Raw genomic sequence first — 26,274 nt, forward strand, 5'->3', positions numbered from 1 at the left:
ACCTGCAACCAAGGCACATGCCCTTGGCTGGAATCAAACCCGGGATCCTTCATTCCATAGGCCAACGCTCTAACCACTGAGCCAAACCAGCCAGGGCTTTAATTGATTTTTAGAAAGAGGAAGGGGGGGGAGGGAAAGAAACATTGATTGGCTGCTTCCCACACGTTCCCCACTGGACATCAAGCCCACAACCTGGCCATGTGCCTTGACCAGGAATCGAATGAGCAGTCTTTTGGAGCATGGGACAATGCCCAACCAACAGCCACACTGGCTAGGGCTTTTGTGGTATTTTTATTTATATTTTGACTTTTTAAAAATTATAATTATGCTTATTCATTTTTCTTTTTAAATTCTGTATAAAATGCACAGTTGAGTATAAGTCAAAATTGCAATAATGCTAGTTTTTAATATGCCATTGTACTTAGCTTTACCAGAGAGCTTTATCTCTGTATGTGGCTTTGATTTACTGTCTAGTGTCCTTTAACTTCAATTTAAAGGACTCTTTTTAGCATTTATTGTAGGGTAGATCTAATAGTAATGAACTTCCTCAGTTTTTATCAGGGAATACCTTGCTGTTTCTTTTATTTTTGAAGGACAGTTTTGGTGGTATAGAATTCTTGGTTGACAGTTTTTTTTCTTATAGTACTTGTTTCGTCTCACTACTTTATAGCCTTTAAAATTTCTGCTTATGAATACACTGATGATCATATTGAGGATTCTTTCATTTCTTTTTTTAAAAAATTTATCTTTATTGTTGAAAGTATTACAGATGTCCCCTTTTCTCCCCCATTGATCCCCTCCATCCTGCATCTACCCCACCCCCAGGCCTTACCCATACCAATGTCTTTGTCCATAGGTTATGCATATAAGTGTATAAGTTCTTTGATTAATCTCTCCCCACCCACTGCCCCATCCCTGCCTTCCCTCTGAGATCTCTCAGTCTGTTCCATGCTTGTATGTTTCTGGATCTATTTTATTTGTCAGTTTGTTTATGATATTCTACATATGAGTGAGATCACGTGATAGTTGCCTTTCTTTCATCCTTCTTTTTTATGGCTGCATAGTATTCCATGGTGTAAATGTCCCACAGCTTTTTTATCCACTCATCTACTGATGGGCACTTGGGCTGTTTCCAGATCTTAGCTGTTGTAAATTGTGCTACTATGAACATAGGGGTGCATAAGTTTTTTCTGATTGGTATTTTGGGTTTCTTAGGATATATTCCTAGAAGTGGGATCACTGGGTCAAATGGAAGTTCAATTTTTAATTTTTTGAGGAAACTGCATTCTGTTTTCCATAGTGGCTGTATCAGTCTGCATTCCCACCAGCAGTGTACTAGGGTTCCCCTTTCTCCATATCCTCTCCAGCACTCGTCATTTGTTGATTTGTTGGTAGTAACCATTCTGACAGGTGTGAAGTGGTACCTCGTTGTGGTTTTAATTTGCATCTCTCTGATGATTAGTGACTTTGAGCATTTTTTCATATGTCTCTTGGCTATCTGTATGTCCTCTTTGGAGAAGTGTCTGTTTAGGTCCTTTGCCTATTTTTTAATTGGATTGTTCATCTTCCTTTTGTTAAGGTGTATGAGTTCCTTATATATTTTGGATATTAACCCTTTATCAGATGTGTCATTGGCAAATATGTTCTCCCATAGAGTAGGCTCCCTTTTCATTTTGTTGATGGTTTCTTTTGCTGTGCAGAAGCTTTTTATTTTGATATAGTCCCATTTTGTTTATTTTCTCCTTTGTTTTTCTTGCCCTAGAAAATGTATTGGCAAACATATTGCTACGAGAGATACCTGAGATTTTGCGGCCTAAATTTTCTTCTAGGATTTTTATGGTTTCACATTTTACATTTCTGGTGCTCTTGGCTGGAAAGCCCAGCCTGGGGTCTGGATCCCAGAGTCCTCGATGGGAACCCTCCCACAGCTGAGATACCCTTCCAGACCTTCAGCTGCTGCCTGTGGGAGCCCAGCCAGCCCTCTTGTGCCTCCACACTTCCCACCAGTCTCTATGTGGTCTCCACTTTTTGTCTGTAATCATGAGGGTGCTCTCCAGCTAGTCTTCAGTTGCAGTTGATTATTCAGCATGGTTTTTCTATATTTTAGTTGTAATTCCAGTTTGGTGATATTCTCTTTTGTTTGTATGTAATTTTTCATATTTTCTTCAGTACTTTATGGTTTTCTTTAATTCTTTGAGCAAATTTAAGAGAGTTATTTTAAAGTCTTTATCTAGTAAGTCTGAGGCCTGTGCTTGTTAAGGAATGGTTTCAGCCAATTTATTTTCTTCAGTTGTTTGAACCTTGTTTTCATGTTTATTTTTATGTCTTTTTGAAAATTAAAAATGGAACTGCCCTATGACCCAGTAATTCCACTTCTAGTAATATATCCAAAGAAACCCGAAACACCAATCCAAAAGAACACATGCACCTCTCTATTCATTGCAGCATTATTCACAATAGCCAAGGTTTGGAAGCAGCCTAAGTGCCCATCAGTGGGTGATATTTTTAAATTGCACTCTGATCTCTCCACCTTTGCTCTGTAGCTTTTGGTCTATGCTGTGAGATACAAACCAATCAAAACATTAAAGAAAAGATGCTTGAAAGTGGTATTTACAGATACACTACACCAAAGCCAAAGTTTTATCTTACTGACAAAGGAATGAAAGACCATATATTGGGCAGAAGCTTTTCCAAAGCTATCCCTTTGGGAAAGGCTTTAGCTAGGAGGCAAAGGAACGTGTTAGTTACAACAGCAATAAGAGTCTCATTCATCAAGGGAAGCAGTGAACAACTACGGCCACATGAGCACCAAAATTTATGAGATCAGTTTTTTTGTTTTTTTTAAATATATCTTTATTTATTTCAGAGAGAGGAAAGGAGACAGAGAGAGGGAGACAGAAACATCAATGATGAGAGAGTTATTGATCGAGCCCACAACCTGGGCATGTGCCCTGACCGGGAATCGAACCCCGATCGCCTGGATCCTAGGTCAACGCTCAACCCCTGAGCCACGCCTGGCCGGGCGAGATCAGTTTTTTAAAGTTCCCTTAATCATAAAGCTTTCAAATGAAAACAGGAACCCACTCTTCTCCTATAGGCTTTCCAGCTCACTATTCAAGAGACTTCAGTACTTAATATTAAGGCAACTGGAAGCCCATCTTAGCCTTGGATGGTGACTTCTGCCCAATATATGGTCTTTCATTCCTTTGTCAGTAATGCAATCCAATCGAACAGGAATTTATACAGTGCTGACCTCTGCTAAAAGGGAAACACAGCGCTCAAAGCAAAAGGCCATAGAGGGCTCCCTGCGAATCCAGTAGAACTAAGAGAGACCTTCAACTTTCCAAATAAACTTTGCAGCTGGATCCGGGTGGAATATTGCCATGCAGCAAGGAGAGTGTATACACCAATGAGAGGACCCCAGCTTCCAACTGTTACAGTGGCTTCCTGAGTCATTTTCTCTTTCTCCCATTCATATTAGAGTGAGAAAATACACATCTTAGCCTTGATTCTCACCACAATCCCTCTATACAAAGGGGTTATTTTCTAAGTCTAGAACCTCAACACTGGGCTGAGATACTTCATGAAGTACTCTCTTCCACAGCCCAGGGTAGTATGGTATTTAATTTTTTTGATGCAATTGTAAATGGGATGGTTTTCTTAGTTTCCTTCTCTGAGAGTTTATTATTGATGTATAAAAATGTAACTGATTTCTGAAAGGTTATTTTGTATCCTGCTACTTTACTGAATTCATTGATCAGTTCTAGTAGTTTTTTGATGGAATCTTTAGAGTTCTGTATATATAGTATCATGTCATCTGCAAATTATAACAGTTTTACTTCCTCCTTTCCAATTTGGATACCTTTTATTTTTTCTTCTTGTCTGATTGCTGTGGCTAGGACTTTCAGTGCTATGTTGAGTAAGAGTGGTGGAAGGGGTACATCCCTGTCTTGTTCCTGATCTTAAGGGAAGTGCTTTAAGTTTATCCCTGTTGGTTATGATGTTAGCTGTAGGTTTTTCATATATGGCCTTTATTGTGTTGTGGTATGATCCCTCTATTCCCACTTTGCTGAGAGTTTTTAATCATAAATGGATGCTGGATTTTGTTAAATGCTTTTTCTGCATCTATTGATATGATCAGGTGATTTTTATCCTTCATTTTGTTTATGTAATGTATCACATTTATTGATTTGCGGATATTGAAACAACCTTGCATCCCAGGAATAAGTCCTAGTGACTATATCCTGAGTTATTTGAGGAATCATTTAATGTAATTACAAAATCACATAAACCTAAGTTTTGCAGATGATTGGATTTTTAAACATGATTTCAGAAGAAGGAATGCTTGGATTCCCAGAGCTCTCTATCCTACTTTTATTCTTTTTTTCCTTTCTCTTTAGATTTGTCTGTCTGCTATTCTTATTAAGTGTAAAAGATAGCTGCTGTATTTTTTTTTAATTTAATTTTTGTTTAAAATATTACAGATGTCCCTTTTTCTCCCCAGTGACCTGTTCCACCCTGTCCCATCCCCCTCCCCAGTCCCTCTCCCACCATTGTTCGTGTCCTTGAGTTGTGCATATATGCGTATAAATTCTTTGGTTACTCTCTCCCCCTCCACCCACCCGCCCTCCTCCATCCCTCTGACATTCGTCAGTCTGATCTATGCTTCCATGTCATTGAATCTATTCTGTTACATGTGGAATCTAAAGAACTTAATAAGCTGCTGTATTTTAATGGTACCTATATAATTACTTAGAAGAAGAAACTAATGTTTTTTATTTCCTATGTAAACTTGCTTTTTAAAATACATTAGGAATGAATTAAGAGTAAAAGGTAAAAGAAACAATAAATATACATACAGTACTTTAAGTTGAAAATATGCTATCTCATTTAAATGTTATTAGAGGAGAAATTGATTTGAATCATTTATAAAACTGATTAAGAAGAGTCAAATAGGGGATCAGAGAAAATTTATTATGTATGTAAATTTTTTGAGATGTAAAACTATTTTAACTACTTTATGAGAAAAAGAAATTATTTTGTTCTGTCTGTGGATGATTCCTTATGCTCCTTAAGGGTAACTTAAACCTTAAATTTCAATCTGTAAAGCTATGAATAACTAGTCTCTTGAAAAGGATCTGAAATCCTTCTTTGTTTTATCATTCTGTGATGTCAAATAGAAATTATTTCATTGAGCTTCTGTGGTGGATTTTTCTGAGCAGAAGCTTTATTGCTGTTTAATTTGTGTAATATGTTTTAATAGGTATTTCGCAATTGCGTTTAATGCTTGGCTAGTACTTTGATTCATTATACAGATTTTATAAATTATTTACAGTCTTAGTCATGTATGCTTAAACATCTGATGAAAATCCTTTTGATTCATGGAGTTCTAATTTTTAATTTATGTTCAGTACTATTAGGGACAAGGAATCCTTACCTAATTTTTAGATAAGATTTTCCCCCTCTTAGCAGCGTGACGCAGAAGTTGCACACTTAACTGAGGTTCTTAAGGAAAAAAACAAAGAAAGCAAGAGGCTAAGGTCTTCTTTTGATGCCTTGAAAGAATTGAATGATAACTTAAAAAAACAGGTAAGATTAACTTTAATATATATTAGATTGCAAGACATTCTTGGAACTATATGGTTTATATTTAACAAATAAGTCTTAAAACATCTTCTGGTTAGAGAAATATTTGATTAACTTTGGTAGCTTTATTACAAAATACTTACAAATATAAAATATTCTTGCCTGGCTGGGCATGGCTGAGCGGTTGAGTGTCGACCTGGGATCCAGGCGATCTGGGTTCGATTCCCGGTCAGGGCACATGCCCGAGTTGTGGGCTCGATAAATGACTCTCTCATCATTGATGTTTCTGTCTCTCTCTCTCCCTCTCCTTTCCTCTCTCTAAAATCAATAAAGATATATTTAAAATAAAATAATAAAATAAAATAAAATATTCTTAAGCTTTTAATTTCTCACTTTCTATTCTGGCAACTAGATGAGAAGTTTGGCAAGTTGAAATATTTTAAAATATAAAAGCAAGTATTAGATTTAAAAACAAGCAAAAGGAAAAACCCCAGTAACCTGGGGACTCTTAACTGCTGTTACACATTACTGCTTATTTAACATTCATTTATTTTGTGGGTATCTATTATATGCTAGGCACCGTACGAGAAGGAAGTCTTTACATTGTTCATACTCTCATGAGTGTAGACTGGTATCATATTTATTTATAGTGTGGTATAATTTAAGGCAGTACTTGATAATACTAAAGTTGCATAACAAATATTTTTGTGAATTATATCATTTTTTTCTTTTTCTTTTTTCAACTTCCCTTTGCTAGCTTTTGACTGAAAAATGTGAAAGTGAAGGTCTATGTTGAAGAGGGACAGGAGAATGATTATCTGTATTTGTGGGAAGGAGAAGTGGATAAGCAGAAAGGGCTAAGCTCCGTCACTCTAACAATTAAAGCACTGACTGGGAAACTTTATGGATTCTAAAGTGTATCTAAGCTCAGATTCTCAGAGTTAATTTGCCTCCTGAGATTCCTTAGCTGGCTGTGTGTTTTCTGTTTTTATTTTCTTTTTTGAAAATCCTCATCCAAGGGTATGTCGTTACTGATTTTAGAGAGAGAGGAAGGGAAAGAGAGAGAGAAATATCTATCAGCTGCCTCCTGTATATGCCCTGACTGGGGATCGAACCCACAGCCTAGGTATGTGCCCTGACTGGGCATTGAATCCACAGACTTTTGGTGCATGGGACGGCGCTGCAACCACCTGAGCCCCTGGCCAGGGCTCTTTGTGTTTATTCTTGATGTCCCTGATGAATTTTGAACTACTTGTTACCACCTTTCTCCTTTGCAGTGATAAGCAGGTGCCCTATTTTTCATTCCATCTAGTGCTTTGGCTTTCCTGAGCTTATTCATGGCCTCCCACGATTGGAATATGGCCTTGACTTACTGTTGTTTGGGGGCTTATGGTATCCCTAGAGAGATTACTCTTCCCCATCACAATCTCAGTCTAGCACTCAAGAAAGATAAGGATTTCTTTCATTGCTAGCCTGGGTCCATTGTTGCCCATTCCTATCTCTAGGTTTATATTTATATAATCCTTAATAATTTTACATGTGCTTGCATGAGTGTGTGGTGATTGGAGTGGCTGTGTGCATTAGTAAATGATTGGACCTGTTGATAATTGGATTTATGCCAATGTTTCCAAACTGAAAGAGGTTGGGAGAGAAACTCTTTGGTATGAAGTGGCAGAATACTTTTTTATGGTTAGTTTGTTTAGCATATATCAGGGGTCAGCAAATATTTTCTGTTAAAAGACCAGATAGTAAATATTTTGGACTTTGTGGGCCATGTGGTCTCTGTCATAATGACTCAACTCTGCAAAAGTAGTTATAGGCAGTAAGTAAGTGAATGAGCATGGATGTGTCCTAATAAGACCTTATTTATAAAAACAGACAGTGGTCAGACGTGGCCCACATGCCATAGTTTGCCAGCTTCTGGCATAATGAATGATTTATGCTTTGAAATTGCTGTATATAAAGGTCAGTTATTTCTGTGAATCACTTGTATAGCACTTTGTGATAGCATTGGATATAAATAAATTTGCTTTAGTAGTGATAATAATAATAATAGTAATAATAATAAATTTTCCGTTAAGTCTTAGCAAGCTGAGGATACAAGGATTACTGTTCAAGACTCATTGGGGGAGATAGTCCCAGGGAACACCCCAGGCTCACAGCTGAAAGTAGCAGGCTTGTACCCTAGGCGGAGGTGAATTAGAGGTAGACAGAACCCGGTTCACACTGAAACCTCTCCTTGACTCATCTCAGTTCCTGATCAGATTAAGGTGATCAGTCCCCATTTTAAATACCTAGCAGAGCCCGGCTGGGTGTGGCTCAGCGGTTGAGTGTCAACCTCGGATCCCGGCGATTGGGGTTCGATTCCCGGTCAGGGCACATGCCTGGGTTGCAGGCTAGACAGCTGATCAGTGACTCTCTCATCATTGATGTTTCTCTCTCTCTCCCTCTCCTTTCCTCTCTCTGAAATCAATAAAGATATATTTAAAAAAAAATTACCTAACAGAGGAAAGGATCAGCCCTTATTGAAAGAAGATATCATATGTATAAAAATTGTAATCTGTTATTCTATACAGAATTAATAAGCACATTAAAAGAAAGAATCGTAGCCCCTGGCTGGGTAGCTCTGTTGGATAGAGCATTGTCCTGATACTCCAAGGTTGTGAGTTTGATCTTGGGTCAGGATACATACAAGAACCAACCAATGAATGCATAAATAAGTGGAAAAACAAATTGATGTTTCTCTCTCTCTCTCCCTCCCTCCTCCGTTCCTCTCTCTCTCAAGTCAATGATAAAAGAAAAAAAAAAAGATAGAATTATATGACTAAATATGGAGAGAAAAACACACCAGACAATATGAACATACTTACAGGTGATCCAGATATTAGAGTTAATAGGCGATGACTTTAATGATTAAATAAAGTAGAAAATGATTCAATAAAGTAGAAAAAAGATTGAGAACTTCATTAGAGAATTAGAATCTATAAAATGGAATTAAATTGAAATTCTAAAACTGAAAACTACATTAATTGAATTTTAAATATCCAATAAATGGTTTTAACAGTAGATGAGATACAGCAGAAGGCAGGGTTAGTGCACTGGAAGGCAGTGTCATGAAAAGTATTAAAATGAAAACATCGAGTGGAGAAAAAATAGAAATTCATAAATGAGACATGGAATCTAGTTAAAGAGTTTAACATTGGTGTTCCGAAAAGAGATAAATATGTGAAGAGATAATGGTCATGAATTTTTTAAAATGGTGAAAGTTGCCAATCCATAGACTTAAGAAATTATGTTAACCCTAAGCAGGATAAATTTTAAGGAAAACCGTACATACATAGACACATTATTTTAAGACCATTGAAAACTTTCGGTAAAGATAAAAACCTTAAAAGTGGTCAGAGAAAAATAAGACACCTTATCTTCAAAGAAGGAATACTAAGTCTCATGACTAACTTTTAAGGATAAAGTATCATGCACCTTAAACATAAATAGAAAAAGAGAGAAAAATTCCCCTTCTTGTTGTATGAGGCCAGCATAACCTTGAAACTCAACATTATAAGCAAAGAAAAATGGAAAACAGCCTCTTATGAATATAGGTGTAAAATTTAAAAATATCAGCAAATTGAATTCAGGGATACATAAAAAGGGTAATACAACTAAGTGGATTTAGTTCAGAAATACAAGGGTGGTTTATCATTTGTAAATTAGTGCATTTCTCATAAAAGGAGAAAAATCATTATAATTCCTGTGATGTAAAATTCAGCAACAACTCATAATTACCAGTAATAGAAGAGACCATCATAATTCTGATAATCTAAGAAAATCCAACAATAAATTTATACTTAATGAATGCAAGTTATTGAAACATTCTCCCTCTGAGTTCATAACAAAATGAATGTGCTTACTATTACTCTTTCTGTTGAACATTATACTGAAAGTCCTAGTCAATGAAATATGGAAAATAAGGATCGGAAAGGAAGAAATCAGAATTATGCCTAGATGACATGACCATGTATGTAGGTATGCAAAGGAGTGTATAGATGAGTTATTAGAATTAAGCAAATTTAGAAGAATCTTTGGATATAAGTTTAATATACAAAAATCAAATGTATTTCTATATATCAACAGTCAAATAATAAATGTTATTTATTGAAAGATACCATAGGTAACAGCATAGAAAAACATTAGCTGTCCAGAAATAAATCTAAGGAAAGATGTGTAAAATATCTATACTGAAAAAAACAAAACATTATTAAACGAAAATAAAGAAGACCTAAATAAATTGAAGGCTATGCTATGTTCATGAATGGAAAGACTCAATATTGTATAGATATCAGTTTTCCCAAATTAATATATTTAATACAATCCCAATAATTCATTACACTGCATACTTAATGATTTTCACACTTTTCTATACATACATTATAGTTCTGTAGAAAGTGCAATTAAAAGACATTGTGAGATGTCAGGAGACTTGCAGATTTTTCATAGAATGAGGTAGACTTAGATACTATTAATGTTTTGGGGACAAATGGTGATGTTAACTGTGATCTTTAATCATGAAAGCTACCTCTGTTTTGTTCCATTGCTTAGTTATGCAGACTATGTAAGATAGTAGATTATTTGGGAAACCTTTAATATGATATCAGTTTAAGGGTTATATTTAAATCTCTAACATATTTCTATTTTAGTTAAATGAAGTAAGTGAAGAAAACAAGAAGATGGAGATTCAGGCTAAAAGAGTTCAAGCTCGTTTAGAGAATTTACAGGTAAGTTGTTTGTTCTTTTTTAACATTAGTGAATTTTAAAATGAATGCCTTTGGATTTTCTCACTTTTAATGTAATTGTTCTTTAATTCATGGATAATGTGCTGTTGCAGAGGAAGTATGAGTTTATGACAATACAGAAATTGAAAGGAAATTCCCATGCTGCTCACGAGATGAAAAGTTTGAAACAAGAAAAAATACCAGTTTCAAAAACATATAAGGTATGATATTATTGAAATTTTCTCCAGTGGAAGGCCAGGGAGTTTTCTCTTTTTTCTTTAATCTTTTTATTTCATTTAGCAAACATTGTTTTTGGTATGAAAGGAATGTCTGTGTAATATTTCAAATATACTTTTATTTGCACAAACAAAACAATATTTCAGCAGTGTTTCAGGCACAGTAACACTGATAGGTCACAGGATTTTAAGCTTAATAATAGTTTTATTATTCATTGTGTTTTGAGATTCCATAAGATTCATTGTGTTTTGAGATTCATTGTTAATTTTCTATCAAAACTGCAATCCATCCCTTGGATGGGCTCCATTTATTATTTTTTCTCTTAAGAATTTTTTTTTTCATTTTGGGGTATAAATTACATACATAACATAATGGGGTATAATTACATTCAGTAACATAATACAGATCCTTAAGTGTACAGTTTGATCAGTTTTGACAAATGCCTACACTCATGTAACCTACAACTAGATATAGAATATTTCCATTACCCTAGAAAGTTCCCTCATGTCCCTTTTCCCTCTTGTTCTTTGCAAGAAATAGTAGTCGATCTGATTTCTATTACCATAAATTAATTTTGCCTATTTTAGAACTTTAGTCAGTGGAGTTGGATAGTATTTACTCGTTTGTGCAAGTAGTTTGTTCCTCTGTATTGCTCAGTAATTTTCTATTATATATCAGTTTGTTTATCCTTTTTGTTGATAGACACCCGAGCTGTTTCTAGTTTTTGTTTAGTATAAATAAACATGCTAGGAATATTGTGTGCAAGGCTCTTTGTAGAGTATGTTTTCATTCCTCTTGGAAATGTTACCAAGACTGAAATTTCTGGGTCATAAAGTAGATGTATATTTAATTTTAACGAAACTGCCAAACAGTATTCCAAAGTGGTTGTATCATTTTTTTCTTCTCCTAGCCATGTATGATTGTTCTGGTTGCTTCATAACCTTGCCAACTTTTGGTGGTTTTAGTCTTTTTCACTTTGACCTTCCCAGTGGGTAGGTAGTGATATCTAGTTGTGGGCTTTAGTAGTTTTGATGAATTCTCTAGTTATTTTTATAAAGTAAATTGGGAGTTTAATAATGGTGGCAGAGGAGCCTCAGCAACAAAAGCAGGAGCTGCTGTTGGGCAGGGACTCTAAAGCCACCATGGCTCAGCAGGACCAAATTCAGCAAAAGATTGCTGTGGGGAGCCCAGCCCTCTGGTCTTAGAGCTGCTGGAGCTGTCAGTCCTGTAACAAGTATGTTGAGAACGACATCAATCAATAGAAGATCAAGGACCTCCACAGGAAGTACACATATATCTGCAAGACCAAGCCTGATTGGAAATGCTTCTGTTGAGCTTTTGGACTTTCCCATTTGTAGGTGCAAAGAATTATAGCGGTTCAAGGCTGTGTCTGCGAAGAGCAAAGAGGACCTGGTGTCCTAGGGCTTCTTTTTGAGTTCACAGTTGAGGATTTCCACAACCCTTTCATAAACTTGATCGAGTAGGTTGAAAAACAGATTTCAGTAGTTGACCTGCTGGCCTCCTTCAACAACCAGAGGTCCTTGAACTACCTGGCTGTCTACCTGTGACTGCTCACCTCAGGTTACCTGCATTGTGAGAGCAGTTCCTAAGCACTTCACTGGGAGTGGGCAGACTGCAGGAAGTGGAGGTCATGTACAAATGCAGCAACCACAGCCATATTATCATGTTTGCCCAGGAAGTGGAGGTCATGTACAAATGGCGTAACCACAGCCATGTTATCATGTTGGCCCAGGCCCTTAGGGTCCCTGGAGTCCAGGGACCACAGTCAGGTGGGAACACAAACCAGCATACCTTTCCTGAGTGTCCCAAGCCCAACGTCTACCTTTTCTATTGGCCTTTAACCTATAATGTTCTGTGCACATAGGGTTGGCCTGATTTGGCAGCCACTGCCCTGCCTGTAGGCACCAGATATATACAAAGGTTTTTTTTGTGGTTGTAAATGGTCATATGTCATGAATCCCACACCCCCTTTTACTGGCATATAACCTTCCATGGATGCTGGTGGTGAAACACATTTTTAATTAAAATTGGAAAAAGTGAAGATTCTATATTCAGGTTCTTAAGATGGTTGAAATTTTCATCTGAAGATTTTATTTGAAGAAAATTGAGAAGTTTTATTTTATACAGAATAAAAGTTTATTTTCTATAGAGTAATGTAACTTTTTGTTTTCAGTCATCTGATTCTATTTTTATGGATTGCTATCTGCTTAATGTTACCTTTTTGTTAGTTTTAAAAATTAATTTGCTTTTATATTTCTCTTCAGATTTTTAAAAATAATTAAATGTAGCATAATTTTTTGCTTTAAGTAGATGTGTGATAAATATTGAATTAAATTGACTAAAAGTGATTTTAACTAACACTAAAATTAACCTGACTGAATATAAACATTTTTTGTGGCATTTTGTTTTTATTTTTTTCTCCCCATTTTGGTAGACTCTCAGAGAACAGAATTTCTAAGAAAAAAATTTTCTTATCATGTTTTTAACATGCTATAATGTAAAGACAAAAGAAACAGCATTTTGGAGAAGAAGAAAATATAAATTTTCATGGTGGAAATCATTTAGCTTTTAAACCATTAATTTGTTAAAATCTTTTACTGATGGTAGTTCATGCCCTCAAATTAAGACCGATTTTACTTTTCTATGTTATCAAACTTGGATAAAGAATTTTTATAGAACTTCTCTGTTTTGGTAATGAGGTGCAGAGCTTTCAATTTCCTTATCATGATGAGTTTTCTCCTCTCAGCCAGCATTTAATGTGTTTCTAATGTTAATTGGAGATGTTTGATTTGGAATGTTTTCATCTGGAGCTTTTTGAGTACATATTTTAGTGAAGTGCTTTAGGTAAATTATTCTATAATCACCAAATTTAAAGTTTGCCTTTGAAGTTTTATGAGATTGTGAACTGAAATGTTTAATTTTTTACAAATAGGTACCCCTTAATGCACAAGTTTACGAACTTTTATCTGTCTTCATGGACTGGATTTCGGACTATCACCTTAGCAAATTGAAAAGTGAAGAATCTGGGGTGGATGGTGAAAAGCTGCTACTCAAATTTGCTTCTCAGAGAAATGATATTCAAGAGAAGTGTGTAAAGGTTTGTTTTTTAATTTGAAATATATGACTCAGTAGATATAAAGATTTAAAAAGGAAGGCCTATAGTATATAGAAATAATATTGAAAGTATTTTTGGTAGAAAATTGACCATATCAATAATTCTAAAAAAATTCATTTCAGGCTTAATTATTTTTAATTCATATTTATATATTTTTTAACATGATAGAAATTTCTTTTTAAAAATAGAGACCATAAGTTAAAAACCTACCTCCAAAATGGGAAAATAATTGTATATTAGAGTTAGGTAAATAATCAGTGATGTGAGCAGTTCCTGATACATACCATTTTAGTATTCATTCCCACTAAAATAACTCTTATTTTGCTTTTTGTTATAAAGGGATAAAAGATCTATTTTCAGGGGTCTTCTCATTAACAAAGAGCAATTACTTTTGTTAAATTATAGACATTAATTTGGATATTGGTACTCATGATTTCTAGTTGGTATAAATGATCATTAGGGATTGATAGTTATATTCTACAAGAAATACATTAAAACTCTGAAGAGTATACATGTAAACTTGTTTGGTTTAATGTTTTCAGAAACAGTTTCATGATTATCATGTACAGGCTAGGGTTTCATATTGGGAAATTATTTTTAGTTTTCACCCTTATCTAAAAAGTTTCTTCTAAATGCCTTTTATGCTAGGCAGAATAATGGCCCCAAGATGTTCCTATCTTAATCCCTGGAACCTGTCAGTATGTTCGGTTACATGGCAGAAGTGAATTAAGGTTGCTAATCAGCTGACCTTCAATTAGAGATTGACCAGGGTTATCTGGGTGGGCTCAGTAATCACAGGAACCCTTTAAACCAAATGAAGAGGCAGACGAGTAGGTCAGAGACTTAATTCATCCTTGCTGACTTTGAAGAGGCAATAAGAAGGCCATGAGCTAAGAAATTCGGTCAGTTCCAGAAGCTAGGAATTAACTTCTGCTGACATCCAGCAATGAAACAGGGATCTCAGTCCTACAACCACAGAGAACTGAATGTTGTTAGCAACTTGAATAAACAAAAAAGTAGATCCTCCCTTAGCTTCCAGAAAGGAGTGCAGGTCCAATAGGAAACAAATACACCTTTGTTTAGAATTTTGTCCCTTTTACACCTACATCAGCTATTCTGTCTACTTCTAGCCTTACTTTAGAAGTAGCTGCTAATTAGGAAAGGCTACAGTATTAAAGTTCTGTGGAGAAATTTCATTTGTTAGAACTAGATGCGATAGGATAGTACTAGGATATTAGGACTAACAATTGACATTTTTAACTAATGGAATATGGATCATGTAATATTCTGTTTTTATACCAGATTAATGGCATAAAAGGAGACTATTTAGCATATGTTTGTCATAAGATACTTTTAATCATTCTTAAATATAGTCATTTATTGACTTATTCTGGAAAACAATTTTTGTTGAGCCTAGATCCTTAACTAAAATATTATTATTATTATTTTTTAAATATGTCTTTCAGAGAGAGGAAGGGAGAGGGAGAGAGAGATGGAAACATTAATGATGAGAGAGTCATTGATCAGCTGCCTCCTGCACGTCCCTTGCTGGGGATCAAGCCTGCAACCTGGGCATGTGCCCTGACCAGGAATCGAACCACAATCTCCTGGATCATAGGTTGATGCTCAACCGCTGAGCCATGCCAAACCGGGCTAAAATATTATTTTCAGTTTATGGCTACTAACATATTAGTAAAGGTAAAATAATCCTAAAGCTTATGAATAGCCTTATTATTTTTTTAATCCTTACCTGAGGATATTTTTTCCATTGCTTTTCAGAGAGAGTGGGAGGGAGAGAGAGAAACATTGATGTGAGAGAGACACATCAAGGTATGTGCTCTTGACTGGAATCAAACCCAATATCCTTCAGTCCAAAGGCCGACACTCTACCCACTGAGAAACTAGGTAGGGCTTGAATAGCCTTCTTAATAGACTAAGAGAAAGAGAAGTAGTACCATATTAATAAATTAATTAATTGAATACACTTGTGGCCAACATAAGCAAATATTAAGATTTTTTATGAATATGTACAATTTATGGTTTTGAAATACTACAGCCCTTTTTTTGAAACTTTTATAATAGCATTATTGTATGAAACTTTGATCACTATATTTATTTTAAGTATATATACTAGTATGACTCAAATATTTTTGCCAAATAATCTCTTCCCAAATTACCTTTAAAAATTCGTGCATTTTGTTGTATATATTTTTTACATTTGTGACTCATTGTCATTTGAGGATTGATTAAATATTTTAAAACACACAAAAAAAACATTGGGAACTAAATGTGGTAAATTAAGTAGATGATCAAATTGGTATACCTTATAAGACTAATTTTCATGTGTGACTCAAAAACAAAGAGGTGGAATGTTTTTAAAAATAGTTGAGAAAAGAGGAATGAAGTACAACCCTAAGTGGAACCTGCTAAGATGTATTAAAAATGATGGTTGAAAAAATATCTGTAGATTGCTGTCATCAAGATGGCAGAATAGGAAGCTCCAGGCCCTTGTTCCCCAGCAGAGATACTGAGTTAACAATATACTGACCAAAACACGTTTGTAAGAATTCTAGAGACTTGTTGAGAAGTTGCAGCACCCAGGCCAACACATAAGTAGGAAGAGACTCCATGAAAAGGATTAGAAAAGTTTCTGGCATTTTGAATGTGTGTACCTTTTCTAGTGTAGCACAGTGCAGTCAGAAGAAAACACATACCAGAGCTCCTCCCTTGGGACAGAAACGAAAGTAGACTGTGTGTCCGACATTTTAGCTTGTCAGGGACTAGATACAGGATTGGTTTCTCTTTCACCTGACTCAGGGTGCTGATGAGAACGAGGAGTTGTTCGAAAGCCTCAGAAAATAAATATGAGTGCTACAGTATATTAGAGTAGCCTAGAGCTGTACTTCCACAGGCAAATGGCAGGGTAGAAAGAGATTATGGGCCCCTGAGAAGAAATGGGTAGCCACATTGGCAATTAAGACAGTTAAAAGCACACATTTCTGCCTGACCGGGTATGGCTCAGTGGTTGAGCATCAACCTAGGATCCAGGCGATCAGGGTTCGATTCCCGGTCAGGGCACATGCCCGAGCTGTGGGCTGCAGCAGATCAATGACTCTCTCATCATTGATGTTTCTCTCTCTCTCCCTCTCCTTTCCTCTCTGTGAAATCAATAAAAATATATTAAAAAAAAAGGCACACATTTCTAGCAAAATTAAGAATGACTAGCTGGGAGGCCCTGGCTGGGTAGCTCAGTTGGTTAGAGCATCGTCCTGATATGTCAGGATTGTGGGTTCGATCCTTAGGGCACATACAAGAATCAACCAATGAGTGCATATATAAAGTGGAACAACATATCGATATTTCTGTCTCTGAAATCAGTAAATATTTTAAAATATTAAAAAAAAAAAAAGAATGTCTAGCTGGGATGATTGGTGAAGGTCTTCTCCTGCACAAAGCCAGTCAGTTGTAAAGACTAGGGGAGGTGTTTTTGTTTTCAAATGACCAAATCAAAAAAAGATTACCAGGCATACAAAGAAAAAGGGGCATATGGCTTAATCAAAGAAACAAAACAAAGCTCCAGAATCTAACTATAAAATACGCAGATCTCTGAACTTCCAGACAAAAAATTTAAAAACTCTCCCAAAGAATCTCAGTGAGCTAAAAGAGAACAGAAATAGATAACTAAGTAAAATCAGGAAAACAGTGCATGAGCAATTTGAAAATGCCAACAAAATAATAGAAATTGTAAGAACCAAACTAATTCTGGAGCTGAATAATACAATAATTGAATTGAAAAATTCATTAGAGAGGATCAACCGCAGACTTAATCAGGCAGAAGAAAGAAGCAGCAAAGGTAAAGATAGGTTATTTGAAGTCATCAAGTCAGAGGAGCAAAAGAAAAAAGAATGAAGAAAAGTGAGAGCTTAAGGGATTTAGGGGACATTGTCAGCTGCACCAAGTGAACTAATATATGTCCTATGGGGGAGACCCAAAGGGAAGAGAAAGGGGCAGAGAAACTATTTGAATAATTAATGGCATAAGACTTCCCAAATCTGAGGAAATAAATGAACATACAAATTTAAGGGACTAACAACCTCTCACTAGGATAAACCCAGAAAGATTTACTCTGACACACATGATAATCAATCCATCAAGTGTCAAGAACAGAATCTTGAAATCAGTGAGAGGAAAGCCACTTTTTACATGCAAGTGTGTTTTTATAAGAATATCCAGATTTCTCAGCAGAAACTTGGCAGACCTGAAGGCAGTAGCGTGATATATACAAAGTGCTGAAAGAGAAAACCACCAACCAAGTATACAATATCTGGCAAAACTGTCCTTCAAAAATGGTGATATTAAGACTTTCCCAGATAAACAAAAGTTCAGGGAGTTCATTACTGTTAGATCCGCCATACAAGAATGCTAAAAGGAGTCCTTCAAGTTGAAAAGAAAAGACTAAACATCGACATGAAGTTACAGGAAAATACAAAGTTCTCCAGAAAAGGCAAATACACAAATATAGTAACTTTTAAATTGAGGTCCATAAAGTCAAGGGTTTACTGTATTTGCTGTCTACAATAGACTCACTGTAGATCTAAGGACACACCTAGGCTGAAAGTAAAAAGGATAGGAAAAGATACTCTATTCATACAGTAAATCAAAAGAGAGCAAGGATGGATCAGACAAAGTATCATAAAATAAACTTGAAATAAAAAACTACAAGAGATAAAGAAGGAAGGACATTCTGTATGATAAAAAAGGATCAATTCATCAAGAAAAAAGGAGTGACAAAAAAGCTACAAGATATGGACCACAACTAACAAAATGGCAATAGCAAGTCATTCCCCATTAGTAATTATTTTAAATGTAAATAAATTAAACTCCCTAATCAAAAGGCTGAATGGATTAAAAACACACAACATCATTGAACTATAGTAAAACCTCAATGTTTATGCACTCCTAAATATGTAAAGCAAATATCAGCAGAATTGAAGGGAAAAATAAATAGTAGTACATGTGGGGTTGCTATTAAAAGACTTTAATACCCCACGTTTAGTAATGGATACAACATCCAGGTAGAAGATCATAAATGAAGTAGAGGACTTGAACAACACTATAGACTAATTAGACCTAACAGACACAACACTCCACCTAACAACAGCAGAATATGCATTCTTTACGGGGACTCATGGAATATTCTTCAGAATAGACCATATTAGGACACAAAACAAGTCTCAGTAAATATAAAGATGGATATTACACAATATATCTTTTGTGATCCCATTGAAATGAAGCTAGAAATCAATAGCAGAAGGCAAACTGAAAAACTACACAAATATATGAAAAATAAATAACATTCTTGAAGAACCAGTAGATCAAAGAATAAATTAAAAGGGGAATTAGAAAATAACTGAGACAAATGAAAAGAAAATCACATACTAGCCCTGGCTGATGTGGCTTAGTTGTTAGAGCATTGTCCTGTGCTCCAAAGGGTGACTGGTTCGATTCCCAGTCAAGGGCATGTACCTGGGTTGCAGGTTCAATCCCCGGCCCCAGTCCAGGCATGTGTGGGAGGCAACCAATTGATGTGACTCTCTCACATCGATGTTTCTCTCCCTCCCTTCTTTCCTCCTTCCCTTCCACTCTCTAAAAATCAGTGGAAAAAAATCCTTGGGTGAGGATTAACAACAACAAAAATAATAAGAGCACATAATAAAACTTACTGGGATAGAGCCAGAACAGTGCTAAGGGAAATTGATAGCATGTTAATGCATTTAAAAAAAAGAAGAAAGATGTCAAATTAACAACTTAAAATTACACCTCAAAGAACTAAGTAAAGGAGAACAAACTAAACCCACAGTTGGCAGAAGGAAGGAAATAATAAAGATTAAAGATAATTATAACAAAATAGAAAAAAAATAAATGCAACTAACAGTTGGGTCTTTGAAAAGGTTAAAAAAGTTGACAAACCCCCAGGTAAATTGAGGAGAACACCACATTAGTGGAATGAAGAGCAGACCCACATAGTCAGTATTTGACAAGATTCAGCACATTCAGCACCCTTTCATGATAAAAACACTCATCAAACTAGGAATAGAAGGAGTAGAGAAAATAGAAATAGATACAAAATAAAGAAATGGATAAAGAAGAAATAGAAGGAAAAGTATTTTTTAAATTCATTCTGAGATCCCCCATCTTTTAACTGGTGTATTTAAACATATTAAAGTGGTTATTGATATAGTTGGATTAATATATACCTTGTGTGTTACTATTTTCTATTTATTCTGTTGTTTCCCACATTTTTTCTGGTTTTAAGCTTATATGCGACCTTTTCTTCCTTATTTATTTATTTAAAAAATCTGTTTTTAGAGAAAGAGGAGGAAGGGAGAGGGATAGATAGAAACATTGGTGAGAAACATCCATTGGCTGCCTCCTGCACGGCCCCTGCTTGGAATTGAGCCTGCAACTTGGCATGTGTCCTGACTGGGAACGGAACCGGTGACCTCTTGGTTCATGGGTCGATCGATGCTCAACCACTGAACCACACTGGCCAGGGGTTCTTTCCTCTTTTAAATATCAATTATACTTTTTAAAATCAATTGTACTTAAGTTTGCAGTATATGTTTACAACCAATCCAAGTCCACTTTTAAATAACACTGTACAATTTTATAGCTAGTTGAAATAACAGTTTTTACAGTTCTGCTGTCTGATCCCTTAAAACGTTGTAATTCATTTTGCTGAACCAGAAGGTATATAATCATTGAATAACTTGTTGCTGGTATTATCTTGAATAAACTCTTCTGTTATCAGTTAAGAATAAGAAAAATAAAAGATTTTATTTTACATTCATTTATTTTTTTCTCTAATACGCTTTATGTAGATCACAGTTTCTGACCTATATCATTTTACTTGGCTCTGAACTTCTTTAGACAGTCTTGAATGGTAGGTTTGATTATGACAAATTCCCTGAATTATTGTTTGATGGAAAAGTATTTCTCCTTTCCTTGTGAGGGAAAGTTCCACACAGTACAGAATTCCATGTTGGTTTTTTCTTTCAACATTTTAAATATTTCACTCCATTCTTCTCCTTTATAGTTTCTGAAGAGTAGTACAATTTAACTGTCATTCTTGTTCCTCTGTATGTAAGGTATTTTTGCACTGGCTGCTTTCATGTTTATTAAAAAAATTTATTTGTCAATTACAGTTGACATTTAATATAATGTTAGTTTTGTGTACAGCAAGCATAGTGGTTGGAAATTTATGTAACTTATAAAGTGATCCCCCTGATAAGTCTAGTATCCATTTAACATCAAACTTAGTTATTACAATATTATTGCTGTATTCCCTATGCTGTATTTACATCCTTGTGACTGTCCTTTATAATCCCTTCACTTTTTTCACCTAGACCCCCAACCCCCTTCCATTTGGCAAACATCAATTTTTTCTCTGTATCTGGAGTTTATTTCTGTTTTGTTTGTTTATTTTGTTTTTTAGATTCCAAATATAAGTGAAATCATGGTATTCTTCTCCACCTGACTTATTTCACTTACCATAATACCCACTAGGCCCATCATGTTGTCACAAATGGTTAAGATTTCATTATTTTTTTATGGCCACTGTATATATGTACTTCATTTCTTTATCCATCCTGGTATCAGTGGACATTTAGGATGCTCCCATATCTTGGCTATTGTGAATAATTGTGTAATGAACATAGGGATGTAAATAATTCTGCAATGAAATTTTTGAATTAGTGTTTTGTATTCTTTGGATCAATACCCAGAAGAGGGATTGCTGGATCATGGTAGTTCTGCTTTTAATTTTTTGAGGAACCTCCATAGTGTTTTTCATAGTGGCTGCACCAATTTGCTTTCCCACCAACAGTGCGTGAGGGTTCCCTTTTTGCCATAAACAAGCCTCACCAAAGCTTGTTTGTTGATTTGTTGATGGTAGCCATTTTGACATGTGTGAGGTGATACCTCATCGTGGTTTTAATTTGCATTTCTCGATAGTGATGTTGAGCATCTTTTCATATGTCTATTGGCCACATGTATGTCCTCTTTGGAGAAATGACTACTCAGGTCTCTGCCCATTTTTTAATCAGATTGTTTGTCTTTTCGGTGTTAAGTTATATGAATTCTTCATATATTTTGGGTATTAACCCCTTAATTGATGTATGATTGGCAAATATCTTCTCCCATTCAGTATGTTGTCTTTTTGTTTGGGTTATGCCTTCTTTTACTGTACAAAAACATTTTAGTTTGTTGTAGTCCCATTTGTTTATATTTTCTTTTGTTTTCCTTTTCTGAGGAGACATTTTCAAAAAAATATTCCTAAAAGTAAGGTCAGAGAGTTTATGGCCTATGTTTTCTTCTACGAGTTTTATGGTTTCGAGTTTTACATTTAAGATTTCATTCCATTTTGAGTTTATTCTTGTGTATGGTATAAAAAGTGGTCTATGTTCATATTTTTGCATGTATCTCCCCAGTTTTCTCAGCAACATTTATTGAAGACCTGCTTTTACCCCATTGTATATTCTTGCCTCCTTTTTCATAGATTATTTGACTGTATAGGTATGGATTAATTCGTGGGCTGTCTATTCTGTTTCATTGATCTATGTGTCTATGTTTATGCCAGTACCATGCTGGTTTGAGTACTATAGGCATGTAGTATAGTTTGATATCAGATGGTGTGGTACCTCCAACTTTGTTCTTTCTGAAGATTGCTTTGGCTATATTGGGTCTTTTGTGATTCCATATGAATTTTAGAATTATTTGTTTTAGTTCTGTGACAAATGCCACTGGTATTTTAATAGGGATTGCATTAAATCTGTAGATTGATTTTGATATTATGGACACTTTAATGATGTTAATTCTTCCTGTTCATGAGCATGGCATATACTTCCATTTATTTGTGTCTTCTTCATTTTCTTTCTTCAGTGTCTTATAATTTTCTGAGTACAGGCTTTATTTCTTTGGTTAAATGTATTCCTAGGTACTTTATTTTTGATGCAATTGTAAATGGGTTTGCTTTCCTAATTTCTCTTTCTGATAGTTCATTATCAGTGTATAAAAAAGAAATCAATTTCTGAATATTCATTTTATATCCTGCTACTTTACTCAATTCATTTATCAGTTCTAATTTTCTATGTGGAATATTTAGGGTTCCCTATATATAGTATCATGACATCTTCAAATAATGACAGTGTTAATTTTTTCTTTCCAGTTTGGGTGCCTTTTATTTCTTCTACTGTGTGACTGCTATGGTTAGGACTTCCACTACTATGTTGAATGAGTGGTGAAAGTGGACATTCCTGTCTTGTTTCTGATCTTAAGGGAAACATTTTTAGTTTTTCACTGCTGAATGTGATTTTAGCTGTTGGTTTGTCATATGTAGCCTTTATTATGTTGAGGTGTGTTCCTTCTATCCCCACTTTTGTGGGAGTTTTAATCATAAACGAATGGTGGGTTTTTTTTCAAGTGTTGTTTGAAATGATTATATAATTTTTATCTTTTATTTTGTTTATGTGGTGTATCACCTTAATTGATTTGTGGATATTGAACCATATTTGCATGCCAGGAATAAGTCCCATTTGATCATGGTGCATGACCTTTTTAATGTATTGCTGCATTTGGTTTGCTAATATTTTTGTTGAGGGATTTTGCATCTGTGTCATCATGGATATTGCCCTAAAATTTTTTTTTCTTTGTAATGTCTTTGCCTGGTTTTGGAAGGAGGATAATGCTCGCCTTGTAAAATGAGCTTGAGAGTCTTCCCTTCTCTTGAATTTTTGGGAATAATTTGAGAAGGATAGGTATTAATTCTTATTTGAATATTAGTAGAGTGTACCTGTGAGGACTTTTGTTTGTTGGGAGTTTTTGATCACTGATTCGATTTTGTTGGTAGTTATCGGTCTGTTAAAGATTTTTTGTTTCTTGTTGATTCCATCTTGGAAGATTGTTATGTTTCTAGGAATTTATCCATTTCTTCCACATTGTCTAATTTGTTGGCATATAGTTGTTCGTAGTACTTTGTTATAATTTTTTGTATTTCTGTAGTGTCAGTTGTCACTTCTGTTTTATCCCTGACTTTAATTATGTGAGTTTTCTGTCTTTTTTCTTGATTTCTTGTTAAAGTTTTATCAGTTTTATTTATCTTTTCAAGAGCTAGCTCTTGGTTTCATTGTTCTTTGGTATTGTTTTTCTTATTTTTTGGTTAATCCTCACCTGAGGATATTTTTTTCCATTGCATTTCAGAGAGAGAGTGGAAGGGAGGGGGGAGAGAGAGAGAAAAACAGACGAAAGGAAGGAAGGGAGGGAGGGAGGGAGGGAGGGGGAAAGAGAAACACATCAATGTGAGAGAGACACATTGATTGGTTGCCTCCCGCTTGCTCCCTGTCCAGGGGCAGGGAGTGAACCCGCAGCCCAGGTACATGTCCTTAACTGAGAATTGAACCTTGACCTTTTGGTGCTCAGATTAACACTCTCATCACTGACCCACATTGGCCGAGGTGTTATTGTTTTTTTAGACTATTCTGCTTATTTTCCCTCTGATCTTTATTATTTTCTTCCTTCTACTCACTTTGGGCATTAATTTTTTTGGTTTGTCCATTTGTTGCTCTCTGTTTTATATTGCACGTAAGAGTGAAGTCAGACGGCTCTTCTCTTTTCCATGTGATACTTCATTTGGTATGATACTGTCAGCGTCCATCCACATTGTTGCAGATGGCGGGTGTTTCATCTTTCATTGTGGCTGAGTAGTAGTCTACCCTGTCAAGGGTGGGCAGAAGTAGGTTTACAGTTGTGTACACAAAACAGTTTATTCTTGTATTATTACGTATTAATTATTGTATTACTTTACATACGAACAACCGTAAACCAACTTTTGCCCCACCCTGTATAAGTGAAATCATGGTATTTGTCTGTCTTTAAAAATGATGTGTTTTTGAAGCAAGGTTCATAAAGACCTTTCTAAAAATTTTCTATTATTTTTACAAATTGACATTAAGATATTATTCAAGATACACATAAAAAGGAAAGTAAACATCACCCCAGTTACTATAATCTGACTATTAATATTTTTAAAAATCCTTTATATTTCTTTTTCTTTTTAAAAAATGTTTTATTGATTTTTTTGAGAGAGAGAGAAAGGGCGAGGGAAGGAGAGAGAGAGAAACATTCAGTGTGAGAGAGAAACATCGGTCGGCTGCCTCCTGCCTGCACCCTGACCAGGGATGGAGCTTGCAACCTGGGCACATGCCCTGACTGGGAATTGAACCAGTGACCTTTTGGTGCAAAGGACAACACTTAACCAACTGACCCACTCCAGCCAGAGCAATGTATTTCTTTTTCAATATTAATTCATATAGGTATATTTTATACAAATGGGATCGTACTACATTTCCTCTTTTGTAACTTGCTTTTATTACCCCAAAATAGACCATCATAATAATTGTAGATGACATTATCATTTCTAATGTTTATATATGTACCATAAATTTATTTAACCATTTAAAGTTCAGAGAGTATGTTTGTGTAGATTGATCTCCTTAAAATCCTAGATGTGCTAATACTGCTGAGTCAATGCATTGTAGGCAGTTTCATTTTGTGGACATCATAGGATGTACTTACCCAAACCTAGATGTATAGCCTACTACACATGTAGGCTCTATGGTATAGGCTACTGCTTCTAGGCTGCAAACTTGTACAACATATTACTGTATTGAATACTATAGGCAGTGGTAACACAATGGTAAGTATTTGTGTATCTAAACATAGAAAAGGTATAGTAAAAATTTGGCATGAAAGATTTAAAAGTGGCACACATATGTAGGGTGACACTTAGAATGAATGGAGCTGGCAGGGCAGGAAGTTGTTCAGGGTGAGTCAGTGAGTGGTGGTGAGTTAGTGCCCAGGGCCTAGGACATCACTGTGCACTACTGTAGACTTTATAAACACTGCACACTTAGGCCACACTAAATTTATAAAAAAAATTTTCTCAATAATAAATTAACCTTAGCTTACTGTAACCTTATTACTTTTTATAAATTTAAAAAACATTTTTTTAAACTTTTTGATTTTTTTATATTAACACTTAAAACAGAAACACATTGTACAGCTGCACAAAGTATTTTTTTTTCTATCCTTATTCTATAAGCTATTCTATTTTTAATTATTATTATTATTATTTTTTACTTTTAAACTATTTTGTTTAAAACTAAGAAACACACGTTACCCTCAGGCTTGGGCTTACACAGGGTCAGGACTGTCAATATCACTGTCTCTCACCTGCACATCTTTTCCCACTGGAAGGTCTTCCCGGGAGTAACACACGTGCAGCGGTCATCTGTGATAACAAGGCCTCCTCCTGGAACACCTCCTGAAGGACCTGCCTGGGGCGCTTCTTGAGGAGGTGTCACTCTCTTCAGAAATCTGTCCATGGTGGTTCGCTTGGTTTGCTGCTTTTTTTCAGCATAGATTTTCTTGTAAGCAGATAAGACACCACAAACATTCCTCTCTATACATGAAACAACAACCTTTCAGTGT

At 35.3% G+C, this 26,274-nt stretch overlaps 1 protein-coding gene and 1 pseudogene across 5 annotated transcripts in view; both read left to right on the forward strand.

Annotated features, from left to right (window-relative positions):
- Positions 1 to 26,274, forward strand: part of CCDC138 (coiled-coil domain containing 138) — an 88,759-nt gene that overhangs the window by 11,059 nt on the left and 51,426 nt on the right. For 4 of the 5 annotated variants that reach the window (XM_087820676.1, XM_087820679.1, XM_087820675.1 and 1 more), the window contains exons 7-10: positions 5,470 to 5,589; positions 10,281 to 10,358; positions 10,469 to 10,576; positions 13,546 to 13,710. In XM_087820676.1, coding sequence (XP_087676802.1) covers positions 5,470 to 5,589; positions 10,281 to 10,358; positions 10,469 to 10,576; positions 13,546 to 13,710 — 471 coding nt within the window. The remainder of the gene's footprint in view (positions 1 to 5,469; positions 5,590 to 10,280; positions 10,359 to 10,468; positions 10,577 to 13,545; positions 13,711 to 26,274) is intronic. The other variant, XM_087820678.1, reaches the window with a different exon arrangement.
- LOC107528698 (ubiquitin thioesterase OTUB1 pseudogene) lies at positions 11,504 to 12,477 on the forward strand (annotated as a pseudogene).

The sequence above is a fragment of the Miniopterus natalensis genome, chromosome 9 (assembly GCF_054644295.1).
Source record: "Miniopterus natalensis isolate mMinNat1 chromosome 9, mMinNat1.hap1, whole genome shotgun sequence".
Lineage (NCBI taxonomy): Eukaryota > Metazoa > Chordata > Mammalia > Chiroptera > Miniopteridae > Miniopterus > Miniopterus natalensis.